Source organism: Suricata suricatta, chromosome 11 (assembly GCF_006229205.1).
Source record: "Suricata suricatta isolate VVHF042 chromosome 11, meerkat_22Aug2017_6uvM2_HiC, whole genome shotgun sequence".
In the NCBI taxonomy this organism is placed as follows: domain Eukaryota; kingdom Metazoa; phylum Chordata; class Mammalia; order Carnivora; family Herpestidae; genus Suricata; species Suricata suricatta.
In genome coordinates this window covers 63,800,188-63,821,363 of record NC_043710.1, presented here as the reverse complement: position 1 = coordinate 63,821,363, position 21,176 = coordinate 63,800,188, and the positions used below count along the sequence as shown (strand labels likewise).

General features: G+C 37.0%; 1 protein-coding gene across 2 annotated transcripts in view; it reads left to right on the top strand.

Annotated features, from left to right (window-relative positions):
* CCDC90B (coiled-coil domain containing 90B) overlaps window positions 1–21,176 on the top strand; it is a 47,070-nt gene that overhangs the window by 2,818 nt on the left and 23,076 nt on the right. For both annotated transcript variants that reach the window (XM_029956488.1, XM_029956487.1), the window contains exons 2-3: window positions 2,468–2,587; window positions 3,942–4,045. In XM_029956488.1, coding sequence (XP_029812348.1) covers window positions 2,468–2,587; window positions 3,942–4,045 — 224 coding nt within the window. The remainder of the gene's footprint in view (window positions 1–2,467; window positions 2,588–3,941; window positions 4,046–21,176) is intronic.

Here is a 21,176-nt window from a genome sequence, read left to right as displayed (position 1 = left end):
ATTGTATTAGGCGTTGGGGATTCAGTGATGAGCTAGAACAGGTGTGGTTCTTGCCTAATGCTATAGTCAGCAGTTTTTCTGTAATGAACCAGGTTGTATTTTAGACATTGTGGGCCATATGGTCACTTGCGAGTACTCTTATCTTGGTAGCATGAAAGCGGCCGTTGATAATACGTGAATGAGTGAGCATAGCTGTGTTACTATAAAGCTATTTTGAAAAATGGGTGGTGGTGCCCTGCAGGCTGAAGTTTGCTGACGTGATCCCTGGCCTACTGGGAAAGGCAAACAGTTAGCAATCATACAAATGTGTAAATCGTGAGGTGTGGCAAAATAACGTTCTAGGACCCTGTGAAAACTAACAAGAAACACCTGACCTAAAAGAGTGGGCAGGCTTTCTGGGGAGGAGACATTAAAACTGAACTCAGAAGGATAAATATGGGCAGGCAAAGAAAAGGAGAGCTTTCTTAAATTATTCAGTGAATTAAAGAGGTAAAAGAGTCCTTAAGAGAGCACGGTGGGACACAGCTGCGCCCTACAGATTGTGGCTGTGTCCGGTGGTTGGTGTCTCTCCCATATTCAGTAGGAAGCTTCCCTTTGGGGAAGGCATTTAAATGTTTCTTGACTGAAGTCAGAGGAATTGTGCACTAGTCTGCCTGGCTCTGAGACCATAACATCTCAGGCAGGTACTTAGCGTTTCTGAACCTGTTTTCCTCATCCATCACCTGAAAGTTTTCAGGATAAGTAACAGGTCTGAACGCAGTATCATGTCATATAAACCACCACCACCCCGCCCCCACCAAATAAACCCTGAATAAAATACTAAACTTCTAGCCAAGGACGGATAATTTCGGGTCCTAATCATTCCTGATACAATTGTTAGTGGAAATATTACTGAAATTGCCCCTCTTTTTCTCTAATTTTTTCTTTTCCTTGTCACGTCTGATATTGACGCACAAGCACATTGCTGAACTCTTCTAGATGGCACACAGAGCCAAAAGGATTGCTAACTGATTTGCTAATATGTGTGTGTTTGTGTGTGTGTGTGTGTGTGTTCAAAATTGATCCACCTTTTACATCTTATTCCCATTATCTCTAAACAATGTATCTGAGTATTTAAGGGAATTGATCTAAAGGACTGGGCATCACTTCTTCATCCTTTGAATTTACAGTTTATATTTAGATACTGTTTTTAAAACTATCTTTCCTGCCCATTAGTCAACAAAGTCAGCAAAGACATCACTTATGTCGGGTTTTGCTCATCGTCCCCTGGGCCTGGTGTCTGTCAGCTCAGAAGGATACAGAGGAAGGAATTCTATTTTCCCTATACTACCTACCAGGAAAGCAATACCTGAGGTTGCAGCTATGTCTTCTTAAGCACCTACATATCTTAAGAGGTTTGGGATAAAAAAGAGAGACAGCATAGGGTGACAGAGCCTGAGCTTTGGAGTCAGAAGACCTGAATCTGAATTCACCACTAATGACTGTGACTGAGAGTAAAATGCTTTACCTTTCTTAGGTTCAGTTTTCTTATCTGAAAATGTGGATAATGCCACTTTACCTTCATAGTATATAAAATATTTAGTACAGTATCTTGTGTTCAATTAACAACTACATTAATTAGCTGTTATTTCACTTAATATATAGTAATAGTAATGAAGTTGTATGTAAACAGAGTTCTCTCTGCAAGAAAATACTTTTTAATGAAATTCATCAGCAATATATGGAAAAGGACCATACCGTGTCTAGGTTAAAAATTGAGGATTTATTGAAATGGGACATTTATTTCAAAGATAAGAAATTTGCTAGGGCTTTTGTGTTGCCACCAGTAAATACTCCAGGATTTAGAATCATATTCATTGACTGATTCAGCAGTAAAATACTGTGACCCAGTTATTTGCCAGCGCCGTTCTGGGTACTGAAGATACAATGATGAGAAACAAAGTCCTAGAGTTACACTCCGGTCCAGAGACAAGCAAGATAATTTGAGATTAGAACTGAGAATTGTGATGAAAATAAGCTGGGTATGTAAGAGAGTGGGAGTTCAAAAAGCTACTTTATGTGAGGATGTAGGTACAAACAATTATCGTAGCTCTGTGAAAGACACCATAGCACCTGGGCAAGTAGGGTGATTTCTACTCTTCCAGTAATGAGAGACGTGGCAGTGATAGCCAAAGCTTTTGACATTTATTACATTACATTTTTTTACCGACTCTAAACAAATAAAACATCATACTGAAAGAAGGAAAGAAAGAATTTTTTGATTGTTTGCCATGTACAGAATACTGTTTGACTTTTCAGATAAAGGAGTCGGCGGCTCAGAGGAATCTGTTTTCCTGCTTTAAATTGCAGAATTCCTAAGCAGAAGAGCTAGAACTGTATTGTAAATAGACGGGAGAAATGCTCTAGAAGCTAAAGTGTCACACTTGAGTTAGTTCCTAAAAGAAAACAACCTGTCTTCTCTTTTCAGACTTTTTCACCCCCACAACCAAAGAAGGAGATGATATGAGGCGAGTGGACCTAACTCCTTTAGAACAAAGGAAATTAACGTTTGATACCCATGCACTGGTTCAGGATTTGGAAACTCATGGTAAGAAACGGATAAATCTTGAAAGAATATTAACAGCAGTCATAGTAAATTACATAGTCAAGACAGTATTATTATGAACAATTAAGATTCACTTTAAATACAAGTGCCATCCATACAGTGGAATATTTTACAGTCATAAAAAATGGTATTGCTTGAAGAATATTTATTGATAAGGGAAATTAGATTAGGTAAAGAAATAACATAAAATTACATGTGCCATATGATTTCAGTTATGTAGAAAAGAAAAACTATTGCATTTCTAGGCTGATACTAAAGTTCACGGGTAAGTATAAGGACTGTTTAAGAATAGCGAAAAAGAAAAAGGAGCAAACACAAAAGATAACCAGTTATCAAAAGAGTAATTTGAATTAAATTGTGTCATAATACAGGAATAGAAAAGTTGATTAATGGGACACCTGGGTGACTCAGTCAGTTAAGTGTCTGACTTTAGCTTAGGTCATGATGTCACAGTTCATGAGTTTGAGCCCCACATCGGGCTGCTGCTGTCGGTGCAGAGCCTGCTTTGGATCCTCTATCCCTCTCTCCCTCTGCCCCTTCCCTGCTCATGCATGCACTCTCACTCTCTCTCAAAAATAAATCTTAAAAAGTAGGAAAAGTTGATTAATAAAATAGAATGGCATTCAGATAGGTAAATGTATTTTTAGCAAACAATAAAGAAGGCATCACAGGGGCACCTGGGTGGCTCAGTCAGTTAAGCATCCGACTTCAGCTCAAGTCATGATCTCACGATTCGTGGGTTCGAGCCCCGCATCGGGCTCTGTACTGACAGCTCAGAGCCTGTCGCCAGTCTTCAGATTCTCTGTCTCCCTCTCTCTCTGCCCCTCCCCTACTCATGCTGTCTCCCCCTCCCTCCCTCCCTTTCTCTCTCTCTCTCTCAAAAATAAATAAAACATTTAAAAAAAGGCATCACAAATTAGAGAAAGGAAAGGCCATTTATTAAATTGATATGATACATGACTAGCCATTTGAAAAATAAATTAGATCCCCTTGCTGAAAAATAAATGCCAGGGGTGCCTGGGTGGCTCAGTCAGTTAAGCATCCGACTTCAGCTCAGGTCATGATCTCATGGTTTGTCAGTTCAAGCCCCGTGTCAGGCTCTGTGCTGACGGCCTGGAGCCTGATTCAGATTCTGGGGTCTTCCTCTCTCTCTGCTCCTCCCCCATTCATTCATTTCTCCCCCCCTCTCTCTCTCTCTCTGTCTCCCTCTCAATAATAAATAAACATTATAAAGAAAAGTAAAAAATTTAAGTGATGAGGAAAGTTATTCTAGGTGTCGTGGTTGATCAGGATTTAATTTTTTAAAAATATATAAATACTTATTTGCTGTCTACAGGATTTGACAAAGCACAAGCAGAAACAATTGTATCAGCATTAACCACTTTATCAAATGTCAGCCTGGACAGTATCTATAAGGAGATGGTCACTCGAGCACAACAGGTAATATTTTCATTATTATCAGTTGTGACCGTTTCATTAGACAGTCTTTTTCATACAGGATCTCTGTCAACCCACCCACCTCCCAAACATACCTGCATCTTATTCTCTACAGAGAGACCATAGAACAAAAGCAAAACTCTTTAGTGAAGTCAGTTTCTAAAGAGATTGAGGAGTTAGAAGAGTCATAATAAAATTATGGTCACACAGAGAATAAAATTTTGTCAAATCTTTTGTTGTGTGAGATAATTATATATTACTTGAATTATTTGAAGTGGTGGTAGGTGATTAGGGAAGCAATGGTTTCCCCACAGAAAAACTACCAAGTAGAAGAGCTAACCTGTTAGAGAAAAACATTTGATGGCAGTCACGTGTAGTATGTTCTGGTTAATTTTCACATATTTAGAAAGCTGGAAGGGACTTAATTAAACATGGCTGGGAAGGACTTCATTAAGATGCTTTAAATGTGGATATACAAATCCCTAAATAATGCTGTTTCCTAAGACCTTAGGATGAGAGATGCACAGGGCTGTGGATTTCTCACATATTATCTTATATTATCCCTCTAACGAGCTTGGAAAGTAGGTAGAATTATTCTACTCTGCCACCAAGGAGAGAATCAGAGAGATTGAGTAATTTTTGAGTTGTCATTGTGGTGCTGTGGAGAAAAAGAATAATTTTATATAAAGCATAGAATAAGCTAAATGAGCTTAACTGTGGAATATAATTCATAGAACTCATAATTCATGATATAATCTCCATGATTAAAATTATGGTTTCTTTCTATAATTACATATATACACACACACACACACACACGTGTATTTTTTCCTTTGGACTTGACAAATACTTTACTTTTACTTAGGAATTAAGATTCGCCTTTTTATTCCTCCTTTTCCAAGTAATACATTGTTAAAAATATGGTTTAGAATTTTCAGAAATACCTTTTTTAACATTTATTATTGTAGCTGACATACACTGTTGTATTCGTTTCTAATGTACAAAGTAGTGGTTCACCAATTCGGTACATTACTCAGTGCTCCCCCATGATATATATAGTCACTGCCTGTCACTGTACAGTGTTCTTACAGTGTTACGGAGTATGTTCCCTATGCTGTACTTTTCACCTCCAGGATTTGTTTTGTAACTGAAAGTTTATACCTGGAAATTCTCTTTACCTATTTCACTTACCCTCCCACTTCCACCCTTCTGGCAACCACTTGTTCTCTATATTTATGAGTCTATTTCTGCTTTTTGGTTTTGGTTTTGTGTTTTAGATTCTGCATATAAGAGAAATTACGTAGTATTTGTCTTTCTCTCGCTGACATATTTCTCATAACATAATACCCTCTGGGTCCATTCATGATGCTGCAAATGGCAAGATCTCATTCTTTTTTATAGCTGAGTAATATTCCATTGTGTTTGCTTGTGTGTGTGTGTGTGTGTGTGTACGTGTGTGTGTGTATACACACACACGTACACACACATATCTTCTTTATTCATCTATCCATGGATACTTGGGTTGTTTCCATATCTTGGCTGTTGTAATATTGAAATATGCTGAAATAAATATATGACTGCATATTTCTTTTAAATTATGTTTTCATGTCTGGTAAATACCCAGTAACAGAATTAATGGATTGTGGTATTTCTGTTTCAATTTTTCGAGGAATCTCCATGCTATTTTTGATAGTGATTACCCAAATGTACATCCTTACCAGTAGTTCACAAGGGTTCCCTTTTTTCCACATTTTTATCAATACATATTATTTCTTGTTTTGATACCATTCTGACTGGTGTGAGGTGAATCTCATTGTGGTTTTGATTTGCATTTCCCTGAGAATTAATGATGTTGAGCATCTTTTCCATGTGTCTGTTGGCCATCTGTATGTCTTTGGAAAAATGTTTTTCAGGTCCTCTACCCATTTTTTTTTCCAGGAATTATTTGTGAATTCATTGTGTTTAAGAATCTGTTTCCTTCCTATGTTTTTTTTTTTTTTTTAATCAAATTTAGGCTTCCTTTCTCCAGTAAACATTTAATAACAGAAATTAGGATACCTTTCTTACATAAAATTAGAACCGTTTGCATAACATTTCAATACTTAAAGGGTCACAGAAGCATTGAAAGCTTTTAAAATGTTTACTGTGATCTCCAGTTAGACTTTAGAATTAAAAGCATTCAACCCTTAGGTTTCACTTACTTTTAAATTTGTATGTACATTTTTTTAGCTTACTTTATTCAGGATCATGACAGACTATTAAATCCACTACAAAACCCCAGTCATTTAATTTAATTCCCCCTGAACCTCTGAGCTGCTCTCAAAGAGCTAATGAAGCTGACATTTTTTCAAAGGTATAAGAATTATTCAGATTCTTACTTTTCAAGCATAAAATCAACTTTCCACATACTCTGAATATTAAACTTGAAAACAAAGCACTGTAAGTAATTTATCTTCTTTAGGGAGTTTTTATCTTAATTCCTCTAAACATACAATGTTAGTATCAGGTGTACAATATAGTGAGTACTCAGTGCTCATCAACACAAGTGTATTTTTTTAATGTTTATTTTTGAGAGGGAGCACACAAGTGGGGGAGGGGCAGAAAAAGAAAGCGACAGAAGGTTTAAAGCTGGCTCTGCACTGATAGCAGCAAGCCTGAAGTGGGGCTTGAATGAGGCTTGAATTCAAGAACCGTCAGATCATGTCCTGAGGTACAGTCAGCCACTCAACTGACTGAGCCACCCAGGTGCCCGAAGAGTGTATTTTTTAATCCCATCACCTACTTCACCCTTTTCCCCTCCCTGGTAACCATCAGTTTGTTCTCCATAGCTAAGAGTATTTCTTATTTTTTTTTCCTTAATTTTTAAAAATATTTATTTTTGAAAGAGAGAGGGTGTGAGTGGGAGAGGAGTAGAGTGGGAGACACAGAATCTGGAGCAGGCTTTAGGCTCTGAGCTGTTAGCACACAGCCTGATGAGGGACTCAAACTCATGGACCAAGAGATCATGACCTAAGCGAACATCAAGAGTTGGCTTAGGTCATGATCTGCCTGAGCCACCCAGGTCCCCCAATGAGTGTATTCTTTAATCTCATCACCTACTTTACCCATTCCCCCCACCTCCCCATAACCATCACTTTGTTCTCCATAGTTAAGAGTCTTTCTTGGTTTGTATCTTTTTTCCTTTCTTATTTGTTTCTTAAATTCCACATCTGAATGAAATCATAAGGTATTTGTTGTTCTCTAACTGACATAGTTTACTTAGCATTGTACTCTCTGCCTCCCTCCATGCTATTGCAAATGGCAAGATTTCATTCTTTTTTATGGCTCAATAATATTCCATTGTGTATATATTACCACATCTTATATACTACTCCAGTAAACACAGGGGTATATGCATCCTTTTGAATAAGTGGGTTTTGTTTTGTTTTTTAAATATTTTTTTAATGTTTGTTTATTTTTGAGAGTGTGAACAGGGGAGGGGCAGAGAGAGGGAGACACAGAATCCTAAGCAGGCTCCAGGCTGTGAGCTGTCAGCACAGAGCTCGGTGTGGGGCTTGAACTCAGAATCCATGAGATCATGATCTGAGCCAAAGTTGGATGCTTAACCAACTGAGCCACCAGGGTACTCCTTGAATAAGTGTTTTTGTATCTTTTGAGTTAAACACCCAGTAGTGCAGTTACTGGATAATAGGCTATTTTTCATTTTTTGAGGACCCACCATACTGTTTTTTTATCATGGTTGCACCAGTTTGCATTCCCACTAACAGTGCAGGAGCGTTCCTTTTTCCTCCACGTCCTCGCCAACATGTATTGTTTCTTGTGTTGTTGTTTTTAGCCATTCTAACAAGTGTGTGAGGTGAAATCTCATTATAGTTTTGATTTGCATTTCCCTGATAAGGACTGATGTTTCATGTGGCTGTTGGCCATCTATATGTATATCTTCTTTGAAGTGTCTGTTCATGTCTTCCTCCTGTTTTTTAATTGGATTATTTATTTTCCTGGTGTTGAGTTGTGTAGGTTCTTTATATATTTTGGATAATAAGCCTTTATCAGATGTGTCCTGTGCAAGTATCTTCTCCCATTCCATAGGTTGTCCTTCAGTTTTGTTGATTATTTCCTTTGCTCTGCGGAAGCTTTTTATTTTTATGTATTCCCTGTTGTTTTTGTTCTTACTTCCCTTGCTTTGGAAGATATCCTTAGAAAAACGGTTGCTACTGCTACTGTCAGAGAAAAAGAGAGCCTGTGCTCTCTTACAGGACTTTTATAGTTATAGGTCTCATATTTGTGTGGTTAACTTATTTTGAGTTTATTTTTGGTATAGTGTAGGAAAATGGTCCACTTTCTTTATTTTGCAGGTAGCTTTCTAGTTTTTCCAGCACCATTTGTTGAAGAGGCTTTTTTCCATTGCATATTCTTTCCTCCTTTGTCAAAGATTAATTGACCATGTATTTGTGGGTTTCTTTCTGGGCCTTCTATTTCTGTTCTGAGGCCAATATCATACTGTTTTGATTACTACAGCTTTGTAATAGAACTTGAAGCCCAGAATTGTGGTACCTCCTGTTTTGTTTTTCTTTTTCAAGACTGCTTTGACCATTCAAGATCTTTGTCATTCCATATAAATTTTATGGTTGTTTGTTCTAGTTCTGTGAAAAAAATGCTGTTACTATTTTGATAGGGATTACATTAAATCTGTAGATTCCTTTGGGTAGTATAGACATTTTAACAATATTTGTTCTTTCAGTCCATTAGCATGGAATATCTTTGCATTTCTCTGTGTTGTCTTCAATTTCTTGTATTAGTGTTTTAGAGTTTTCATAATAGAGGCCTTTTACCTTCTTGGTTAAGGTTATTTTGAGGCATTTTATTACATTTGGTGCAGTTTTAAGTGGGATTATTTTCTTAATTTCTCTTTCTACTGTTGTATTATTAGTGTATAGAAGTGCAACAGATTTCTGTTTCTGTGCAACATTGATTTTGTATTCTACAGTTTTACTGAATTGATTTATCAGTTCTAGTGGTTTTTTTGGTGGAATCTTTAGGGTTTTTCGATAGGTAGTATGTCATCTACAAACAGGAAAAATTTTCCTTCTACCTTACCAATTTGGATGCCTTTTATTTCTTGTTTTCTGATTGCTGTGACTTCCAGTACCGTGTTGAATACAGCTGGTGAGTGCACATCTTGAATTGTTCCTGTTCTTTGGGGAAGAGATCTCAATTTGTTGGCTGTGGGTTTTTCATAAAGGCTTTTATTATGTTCTCTCTAAACCTATTTTATTAGAGCACCTGGGTGGCTCAGTCGGTTAAGCATCCAACTCCATGATTCTACAACTGTGAGACAGAGACCCATGTCAGCGCAGAGCCCACTTAACATTCTCTTTCTCTCCCTCTGCCTCTCCCCTACTTGCATTCTCTCTCTAAATAAATAACCTACTTTGTTGAGGGCTTTTATCATGAATGGATGTTGTACCATCTCAAATGCTTTTTCTGCATGTCAAAATGATCATATGGTCTTTATCCTTTCTTTTATTAATGTGATATATTATGTTGATTGATTTGAAAATATTGAACCAGGCTTGCATCCTGGGATTAAATCCCACTTGATTGTGGTCAATAATTTTAATATATTTTTTGATTCACTTTGCTAGTATTTTTGTTGAGAGGTTTTGCATCTATGTTCTGTTTACTTGTGATGTCTTTATCTAGTTTTAGTATCAGGGTAATGCTAGCCTCCTAGAAAGAATCTGTAAGTTTTTCTCCCTCTTCTGTTTTTGGAACAGTTTGAGAAGAAATATTAATTCTCCTTTAAAAGTTTAGTAGAATTCACCTGTGAAGCCATCTGGTCCTAGATTTTTGTTAGGAGTTTTTCATTACTGATTAAATTTCATTGCTGGTAATTGGTCTGTTCAAATTTTCTATTCCTGCTTTAGTTTTGGGTGATGATTTGTTTTTCGGAATTTAGCCATTTCTTCTAGGTTGGACAGTTTGTTGGCATATAATTTTTCATAATATTTTCTTACATTTGTATTTCTTTGGGTTCTCTTTCACTGGTGGTTTTATTTTAGTCTTTTTTTTTTTTTATGAGTCTGGCTAGAGGTTTATTAATTTTGTTGATCTTTTCAAAGAACCAACTACTGGTTTCATTGATCTTCATTGTTTGGGGAAGGAGGTGTTTGTTGTTGTTTAGATTCTTTGTCATTTATTTCTTCTCTAATCTTTATGTCCTTCCTTCTGCTGGTTTGGGGTTTTATTGGGTCTTCTTTTTCTACCTCCGTTAGGTTTAAGGTTAGGTTGTGTATTTGAGATTTTTCTTGCTTTGTGAGGTAGGCCTATATTGCTATAAACTAGGACCTTCTTAGGACCACTTTTCCTACATCTCAAAAACTTTGGACTTTTTTGTTTTCTTTTTCATTTGTTTCCATATAATTTTTTATTTCATCTTGATTTCTAAATTTATTAATTCATTGTTTAGTAGCATGTTATTTAACCTCCCTGTATTTGTGCTCTTATCATTTTTTTCCTTGTGGTTGAGTTCTAGTTTCATGGCCTTGTAGTCTGAAAAGATACGTAGAATAACTTCTGTCTTTTTTAATTTGTTGAGACTTGTTGTGTGGCCTAATATGTGATTGCTTCTAGAAAACGTTTATGTGCACTTGAATGTGTATTCTGCTATTTTAAGAATGAATGTTCTGAATATATCTGTTAAATCCATCTGGTCCACTGTGTCATTCAAAGCCAGTTTTCTTTTTGATTTTTTGTATGGGTGATCTGCCCACTGATGTAAGTGGGGTGTTAAAGTCCCTTACTGTTACTGTATTACTACTGATTTGTCCCTATGTGGTTATTGTTAACTGTTTATGTATTTGGGTGCTTTCATGTTGGGTCCATATTTACAATTATTATATCTTCTTTTTGTGTGATTCCCTTTATTTACAATATTGTGCTCTTCATTGTTTCTTGTTACAATCTTTGTTTTAAACTCTATTTGGTCCAATATAAAGTGGCTCCTCCAGCTTTCTTTTGATACCTATTTACATGATAACCATTTCCCTGTCCTGTCACTTTCAGTCTGCAGTGTCTTTAGGTCTGAAATGAGTCTCTTATAGGCAGCGTATAGGTGGGTCTTACCTTTCTATCCACTCTGTCACCCCATATTTTTTTATTGGAGCATTTAGTGCATATATGTTTAAAGTAATTATTGATAGATATGTATTTATTGACATTTTGTTACTTTATTTTTGGTTGGTTTTGTACTTTTCTCATTCTTTTTGTGCTGTCTTTCACAGTTTGCTGGCTTGCTTTAGTGATAAATTTGGATTCCCTTCTCTTTAGTCTTTCCATGTCTATTACTGGTTTTGACTCGTGCTTACCATTAGGTTTGTATGTAACATCTTCTCTGGGTGAAGTTGATGGTTTCATAAGTTTGGACTCATTCTTTACTCCCCCTCGCCCCCACCCACAGTTTACATATTGATGCCCTGTTTTACGTATTGATGTCCTATTTTACATCCTTTTGTGATTTCCTGGACTGATTTTTACTGGTGATACGTATTTTCACTTCTTTTGTGTTTCCTGCTTTTCATACTCTTACAGTCTTTCATTTAGTCCCCTTTAATAATTCTTATAAGGCTGCTTTAGTGGTAGTACATTCCTTTAGTTTTTGTTTGAGAAACCATATCTCTCCTATTCTAAATGATAGGCTTGCTAGATAGAATATTCATGGGTGCAGACTTTTTCCTTTAAGCACTTTGAACATATCATGTCACTCCTTTCTGGCTTACAAAGTTTCTGCTGAAAAGTTCACTGATAGCCTTATGGAGATTCCCTTGTCTTCTCTTACTGCTTTATAATTTTTTTATTATGTTTTTTTAAACTTTTATTTTTTTGAGAGAGAGAGAGAGAGAGAGAGAGAGAGAGAGAGAGAGAGCATGTCCACATGAGCATGGGAGAGGAGCAGAGAGAGAAGCAGATAGAATCTCAAGCAATTACCCTGCTCTGCACAGAGCCTAATGCAGGGCTTGATCCCACAACCCTGAGATGGTGGCCTGAGCTGAAATCAAGAGTCACTTAACTGAATAAGCCACCCAGGCATCCCTAAAATTCTTTATCACTGTTTGTTGTTGTTTTAATTACTATTTGTATTGTTGTGTACCTTCTTAGGTTAATTTATTGAGGGTTCACTGTGCCTCCTGCATCTGGATATCTGTTTTCTTCCCCAGATGAGGGAAGTTTTCAGCTATCATTTTTTAAAATAAACTTTCTGCCCCCTTTTCTCTGTTCTTCTTCTGGGACCCTGTATTGTGAACATTGATTACACTTGTAGTCACTAAGATCCCAAAGTCTGCTCTCATCTTGCATAATTTTTGTTTGTTTCTCATTTGCTCAGCTTGATTACTTTGTTATTCTGTCTTCCAGGTCATGAATTCATTCTTCTGATTCCTGTAGCCTGCTGTTTATCCCATCAAGTGTATTTTTGTTTTAAATTTATTTTGCTTTTCATCCCTGATTGGCTATTTTTATCTTTAAGGGTCTCACTGATGTCCTGCACACTTTTCTCAACTCCCATGAGTATCTTTATGGCCGTTATTTTAAATTCTCTATCAGGCATATTACATATCTGTTTTACTTAGGTCCCTTGCTGTGATTTTGTCCTTTTTTTTTTTTAATTTGGTTCAGTCTCTTCACTTCGCCTGTTTCTGTGTGTTAGGAAATTCAGCTACAGCTCCTGCTCTTGAAAGTAGTTGGTGGGGGTGCTCACTTTTAACAAGCTGGCTGGTCCTCTTTCATGCAACTGCCTAGACTGGCGCTGGATTAGGGACACACCACAAAGCACACGTGGGTGGGTGCTGCAGTTTTAACAAGGTGCACACATCCTCCACAGGTGGTCGGAATGCATTACTGGCAAGGTTTGTGCTAGTCTTCTGGGGGAGGGACTGTTAGTGGCTGGACTGAGGCAGGTTTAGCTGGAGAGGGGTGGGATGGTGCAGTGTAAACAAGTTAGGCAGCGAATGCCCACAGGTGCTGGTTCCCACTGGTGGAAGGTGATTGTGCTGGGGTTGGCAGAGGGAAATGGTACGTGCCAGCTCCTTTTTCCCTGAAGATGTCCCTTAGGAAACTGAGATTTTAAAAAAAGGGGGGGGGGTTGGTGTGTGTGGTTGTTTTGTTTTGTTTTGTTTTGTTTTAACAAACTGCTGCTTCTAAGCTGTATCTCCTGGGCTTTTTGTTGTGCTGTCTCCTTAAGTGGCGGACTCAGGTTACTGTTGCTCTCAGGGATTTTTTAAATTGTAGGCTTTAAGTCCTGCTGGTTGTTAAGAAGTCACCAAATCTAGCCCCTCTCATTTTCAAACCCAAATACTTCCCTGTGTAGGCTCCCTGACGTGATCTTCTGTTTCTCACCCCTCCTGCACCTCACAGCTCCCTTCCTCTGGCTGCCAGAGCCATGAGGTTCAGCTCCCCACAGCTTCTGTGCCTTCTTTGATGTGCCTTCTTCTCTACATTTACTTGTGGAGTTTGTTCTGCGAATCTTGGGTCATTTTCTGGGTTTTTTACATTGATGTGAGTGTTACCTAGATGTATTCGTGGGTCAAGGAGAATTTAGACACTGCCTATTCATTCTGCCATCTCATCCAAAAGTCCAGGCTATTGAAATACATTTTTAATAGTATTCTTAAATTAGATTTTTAAGTTTATGTATAATCAGTGAATTAAAACTGTGTGGTTTAAGGAATTTTTATGCTGGCAAAACCATTTAATCCTACATTCAAAATGCTAAATTTTGGTGGTGTTATTATTAGTATGTGAAATTAACATCTCATCCCATCATCGAGCCTAATCCAATTGCTGACTCCACAAAGATGTCATGAAATATGGGTTTGAGGCCCAGGATCTTATACTTGATCACTTCAGAAAGGCTGTACTGTTAAGTCAGCTCAATCCAAAAACTCAGTTATATTCTGAATTCACATAAAAACAGAATTATAGGGGGGTTTTTGGTAGAGTTTAGGGCTTAGGGTTCTATGCATAGTTTTAAGGTTTTCTATATATAGTATCATGTCCGCTGTAGACAGTGACAGTTGTTCTTCTTCCTTACCAATTTCTATGCCTTTAATGTCTTTTCCTTGTCTGGTAGCTGTGGCTAGACTTTCCAGTACTAGTTGAATAAAACTGGTGAGAGTGGGCATCTTCATCTGGTTTCTGATCTTAGAGGAAGAGCTCTGTTTTTCACTACTGAATATGACATTAGCTGTTTCTCATATGTGGCTTTTATTATGTTATCTTCCCTTTGTACCCACTCTTGAGAGTTTTTACATGTATGGATGTTGTATTTTGTCACGTACTCGTTTGGCATCTATTAAGACGATCAAAAGGTTTTTATCCTTTCTATTGTTCATGTGATGTACCACACCAATTGTTCTATGAATACTGAATCATCCTTGCATCCTTAGAATAAATCCAACTTGATCGTGGTAAATGATTATTTTAATGTATTGTTCAGTTCAGTAATATTTGTTGAGAATTTTGCATCTGTGTTTATCAGAGATATGGGCCTGTAGTTTTTTTGTTTTTTTGTGGTGTCTTTGGTTCTGGTATCTGGATAACTCTGGCCTCATAGAATGAATTTGGAATTTCTGTCATCTATTTTTTGGAATATTTTGAGAAGGGTTGTTAACTCTTCCTTATTAAATGTTCAGTAGAATTTACCTGTGAATCTATGCAGTTCTGGACATCTGTTGGGAGTTTTTTGATTATGCGTTCAGTGTCATTACTAGTTAAGATTTTGTTTCTTCTTGATTTAGTTTTGAAAGTTTGTATGTTTCTAGAATCTATTTCTTCTAGGTTGTCCACTTTGCTGGCATGTAACTTTTCTGCAGTATTCTGTTAATACTCTTTTGTATTCCTGTGGTGTCAGTTGTTACTTCTCTTTCATTTCTGATGTTGTTTTCTTTTATTCTCAATGAGTCTGACTAAAAAGTTTATCAGTTTTCTTATCTTTTCAAAGAACCAGTTCTTGGTTTCATTAATCTTTTTCTATTTTTTAGTCTGTATTTTACTTATTTCTACACTCATCTTTATTACTTTCTCCTTTCTACCAACCTTGGGCTTATTTTGTTCTTTTTCTAGTTCCATAGGTGTGGGATGAGATTATTTGAAATTTTTCTTGTTTCTTGAGATAGGTTTATTTCACTATGCATCTCCTTAGAACTGTTTCACTATGTCCCACAGATGTTAGACCATGGTGTTTCATTTTCATTTGTCTCCACATATTCTTTTTTATTTCCTCTTTGATTTCTTCATTGACCCATTTTTTAGTAGCATTTTGTTAATCTCCTTGTGTTCCACTTTTATTCTTGCAATTTATTTCTAGTTGCATACTCTTATGGTTGGAAAAGATTAATTGATACGATTTCAACCTTCTTAAATTTAGTGAGACTTGTTTTGTGGCCTAACACGTGATCTGTTCTGGAGAATGTTGTTGGGTGTTTCATTGAAAAAAAAAACGTATAATCTGTTTTTGAGTGGAATGTTCTGCATGCCGTTTAAGTCCATTTGATCTAATGTGTTGTTTGAAAGACCACTGTTTCCTTATTTATTTTCATTCTGTATGATCGACGCATTGCTGTAACTGGGGTATTAAAGCCTCCCAGGATTATATTACTGTCAGTTTCTCCCATTATCTGTGAATATTTGCTTTATGTATTATTAGGTGTTCCAATGTTGGGTGCATAGATATTTATAATTCTTATATCTTCTTGTTGTATGGATCCCTTTATCATGCCCTTGTTTGTCTCTTACTACAGTTTTTGTTTTAAAAGTGTTTTTATTGATGTAATTAGTGCCATACTGGCTTTTTGTTTTGGTCTCATCAATTTGCACAAAGTATCTTTTTCTATCCCTTCATTTTTAGTCTGTATCTTTGTTACTGAAGTAAGTCTTTTGTAGACTGCATGTGGGTGGGTCTTTTTTAATTTCAAAAACCTTTTTTAATGTTTGTTTATTCTAGAGAGAGAGAGTTGGAGCATGAGCAGGGGAGGGGCAAAGAGAGAGGGAGACACAGAATCTAAAACAGGCTCCAGACTCTGAGCTGTCAGCACAGAGGGCAACACGGGGCTCGAACTCATGAACTGCAAGATTGTGACCTGAGCTGCAGTTGGATGCTTAAATGACTAAGTCACCCAGGTGCCCCTCTTTTTTTTAAAATGCAGTCTGTCACCCGGTGTCTTTTGATTGGAACTTAGACCATTTGATTTAAACTATCGATTTATATGTTCTTTTTGCCATTTTGTTTTTGTAGTTCTCCATTTCTTTCTTGGTCTCTTGCTCTCACCCTTTGTTTTTGTTTTTAATGTTTTTTTTTTTTTTTTTTAATTTTTGAGAGAGAGACAGTGTGAGCAGGGGAGAGTCAGAGAAAGGGAGACACAGACTCTGAAGCAGGCTCCAGGCTCTGAGCTAGTTGTCAGCACAGAGCCTGATGCGGGGCTCGTACCCAGGAACTGTAAGATCATGACCTGAGCCGAAGCCAGAAGCTCAACCAACTGAGCCACGCAAGCACCCTTGCTCTTACCTCCTTCGTGATTGATGACTTTCTTTAGTGTTTTGCTTAGCTTTCTATTTTTTTGTGTAGGTAATACAGGTTTTAGGTTTGTGGTTCCCACATGGTTCATACATGACATTCTAAGTACTTAGTCTGTATTAAGTTGGTCACTTAAAGCAAACACATTCTAAAAGAACTTCATTTTTACCTTCCCCCTCCACATTTTATGTATGTGTTGTCATATTTTACATCTTTTTAGTTTGTGAATCCCCTTACCTGATTTTTCAATATAACTGATTTTACTACTTTTATCTTTTAAGCTTCAGACTCACTTTATAAGTAATTGCAATACTACCTCTACTGTATGCTTGCTTTTATTTGGATTTTTTTTTTCATTTCCTAACTTTTTTCTAATTATGACCTCTTCTTTTCACCCAAAAGAAATCATTTGGTATTTCCTATATGGCCTCTAAGGGTGATAAACTTTTTAAACTTTTGTTTGTCTGGAAAACTCCATCTCCTCCGTTCTGAATTACAACTTTGCTGGGTAGAATATTCTTTGTTGTGGGTTCTTACACCTTTAAATACTTCTAAATATCTGAATCTATTATACTGTTCCTTTCTGGCCTATATAGTTGTTGTCTAGCCTATATAGTTGTTGTTTCTTAATTTAAATCTAAGTTAGTTACCATATAGTATAATGATTTCAGGAATAGAATTTAGTGATTTATCACTTACATTTAACACCTACTGCTGATCCCAACAAGTGCCCACCTTAAGGTCCATCACCCATTTAGTGCCACCCTCCACCGAACACCCCAACAACAACAACCCTCAGTTTGTTCTCTACATATGAATCTCTTATGGTTTGTTCCCCCTCCCTGTTTTTATCTTATTTCTGTTTCCCATCCTGTGTTCATCTGTTTTGTATCTTAAATTCCACATGTGAAATCATAGAATATTTGTCTTTCTCTGACTTATTTAACTTAGCATAATATACTCTAGATCCATCCACAGTGTTACAAATGACAAGATTTCATTTCTTTTTTTTTTAATGTTTTATTTATTTTTGATACAGAGAGAGACAGAGCTTGAGAGGGGGAGGGGCAGAGAGAGAAGGAGACATAGAACCAAAAGCAGGCTCCAGGCTCTGAGCTAGTTGTCAGCACAGAGCCTGATGCGGGACTCGAACCCACAAATGTGAGATCTGACCTGAGCCGAAGTCGGAGGCTTAACTGACTGAGCCACCTAGGCGCCCCAAGATTTCATTCTTCTTGATTACCAAGTCATATTCCATTGTATATATGTACCACATCTTCTTTATCCATTTATCAGTTGATGGGCATTTGGACTCTTTCCATAATTTAGCTATTATCAGTAGTGCTCCTGTAAACATTGGGGTGCATGTGCCCCTTCAAATCAGCACTCCTGTCTCCTTTGGATAAATACCTAGTAGTGCAATTGTTGGGTCATAGGGTAGTTCTATTTTAATTTTTTAAAGAACCTCCATACTGTTTTCCAGAGTGGCTGTGCCAATTTGCATTCCACCAGCAGTGCAAAAAGGTTCCCCTTTCTACACATCCTTACCAGCATCTGTTGTTGCCTAAGTTTTTAATTTTAGCCATTCTGACAGATGTGAGGTGGTATCTCATTGTGGGTTTGATTTGCACTTCTCTGATGATGAGTGATGTTGAGCATCTTTTCATATGTCTATTAGCCATCTGTATGTCGTCTTTTGAAAAGTATCTGTTCATGCTTTTTGTCCATCTCTTCACTGGATTATTTATTTTTGGGGTATTGAGTTTGATAAGTTCTTTACAGATTGTGGATACTAGCCCTTTATCAGATATGTCACTTGCAAATAGCTTTTTCCATTACATTGGTTGCCTTTTAGTTTTGCTGATTGTTTCCTTCACTGTGCAGAATCTTTTTATCTTGATGAGATTCCAATAGTTCATTTTTGGTTTTGTTTCCCTTTGCATCTAGAGACAGGTCAAGTAAGAAGTTGCTGCAGGTGAGGTCAAAGAGGTGGTTGCCTGTTCTCTCCTCTAGAATTTTGATGGCTCCCTGTCTTACATTTAGGTCTTTTCATGCATTTTGAGTTTATTTTTGTGTATGGTGTAAAAGTGGTCCAGGTTCATGCTTCTACATGTCACTGTCCAGTTTTCCCAGCACCATTTGCTAAAGAGACTATCTTTTTTCCATTGGATATTCTTTCCTGCTTTGTCAAAGATTAGTTGGCCATACATTTATGGGTCCAATTCTGGGTTCTCTATTCTCTTCCATTGATCTGTGTGTCTGTTCTTGTGCCAGTACCATACTGTCTTGATGATTACAGCTTTGTAATACAGCTTGATGTCTGGAATTGTGATGCCTCCAGCTTTGGTTTTCTTTTTCAGGATTGATTTGGCTATTGAGGGTCTTTCCTGGTTCCATACAAATTTTAGGATTATTTGTTCTAGTTCTGTGATGATGCTGCTGTTATTTGGTTAGGGAATACATTGAATATGTAGATTGCTTTGGGTAGTATCAACATTTTGACAATATTTTATCTTCCAGTCCCTAAGCATGAAATGTTTTTCCATTTCATAGGCTTTCTATAGTTTTCAATGTATAGATTTTTCCCGTTTGGTGAGGTATCTTATGGTTCTTGATGCAATTATAAATGAGATCAATTCCTTGGTTTCTCTTTCTGTTGCTTCATTATTAGTATATAAAAATAGAACCAATTTCTGTGACTTTGCTAAATTCATGGATCAGTTCTAGCAATTTTTTGGTGGAGTCTTTTGGGTTTTCCACATAGAGTATCATGTCATCTGCAGAGAGTGCGAGTTTGACTTCCTTCTTGCCAGTTTGGGTACTTTTTATTTATTTGTGTTGTCTGATTGCTAAGGCCAGGACTTCCAACACTGTTGAATAACAGTGGTGAGAGTGGACATCCTTGATGTGTTCCTGACCATAGAGGGAAAGCTCTGTTTTTCCCCATTGAGGATCATATGAGCAATGAATCGGTTTATGATCTTGAGGTATGCTCCTTCTGTCCCTACTTTCTTAAGGGTTTTTGTCAAGAAAGGATGCTGTATTTTGTCAGATGCTTTTTCTGCATCTATTGAGAGGATCATGTGGTTTCTAACCTTTCTTTTATTATTGTGGTTGATTGACAACATTGATTGACATGCAGATACTGAACCAGCCCTGCATCCCAGGAACGAATTCCACTTGATTGTGGTGAATTACTTTTTAATGTCTTGTTAGATCCGGTTTGCTAGTATTTTGTTGAGAATTTTTGTATGCAAGTTCCTCAGAGAAATTGGTCTGTAGTTCTTCTTTTAATGGGGCCTTTGTTTTTTGAATCAAGATAATGCTGGCTGTGTAGAATGAGTTTGGAAGTATTCCTTCCATTTGTATTTTTGGAACAGCTTCAAAAGAATAGCTGTTAACTCTTCTTTAAATGTTTGATAGATTCCTCTGGAAAGCCATCTGGCCCTGGACTTTCGTTTTTTGGGAGATTTTTGATTACTGATTCCATTTCTTTACTGGATATGGATCTGTTATAAAATTCTATTTCTTCCTGTTTCAATTTTGGTAGTTTATATATTCCTAGGAATTTGTCCCTTTCTTCCAGATTGCCCAGTGTATTGGCATATAATTGTTTATGATACCCTCTTACTATTGTATTTCTGCATTGTTTTGATTTCTCCACTTTCATAATTTTATTTACTTGAGTCCTTTCCTTTTTCTTTTTTTGTTCAGTTTGTCTAGGAGTTTGTCAGTTTTGTTAATTCTTTCAAAGAACCAGCTCCTGGTTATGTTGATCTGTTCTGTTTCTTTTTTATTTTGATATGCTTGATTTTTGCTTTAATCTTTATTATTTCCCTTCTGCTGGTTTTTGGCTCTGTTTGCTGTTCCTTTTTCAGTTCCTTTAGGTGTAATGTTAGGTTTTGTATTTGAGACCGTTCTTCCCTCTTTAGGAAGGATTGCTATATACTTCCCTTTAATGGCCGCCTTTGCTCCATCCCAGAGTTTTTGGGCAGTTGTGTTTTCATTTCATTTGCTTCCATTTAATTTCCTCTTTAATTTCTTGGTTAACCCATTCATTTTTCAGTAGGATGTTCTTTAATCTCCATGTATTCATGAATAAATTAAAGAAAATTAAAATTTAAAAAGTGAAAATATAGAGAAAAATACATTTTTCTCTTTAAGAGATAAAAAGAAAACAATTTAAGCCAAAACAGAAGCAAAGAAAATGAGCAAATAAATGAACCAGCAAATCGAATGAAACCCAGATGAATTTATATCCAGTTTCCCCTACAACTGAAACTGTGAAGTACTCTATAGTCCATACACTAAGCAGGTGGAGTGACTTGTACTGGCCTCCTCCGGGATGTGCTTGGAAGGTGAAGTTGGGTGGGGCTTGGTGGAACTGCTCCGTTCTCCACCAGGTGGTGTTGCGTAGCTTGCTGGGGTGGATCTGTGTGCTTGTGAGACTGCGCATGTGCTGTTGAGGTGGAAATGGCTTCGCCCAGCTCCCTAATCTCTGGTGTAGGAACTTCACAGTGTCACTGACCTAGAGTTAAGCAGCCCTCTCTCAGGCTTCCTTCACTC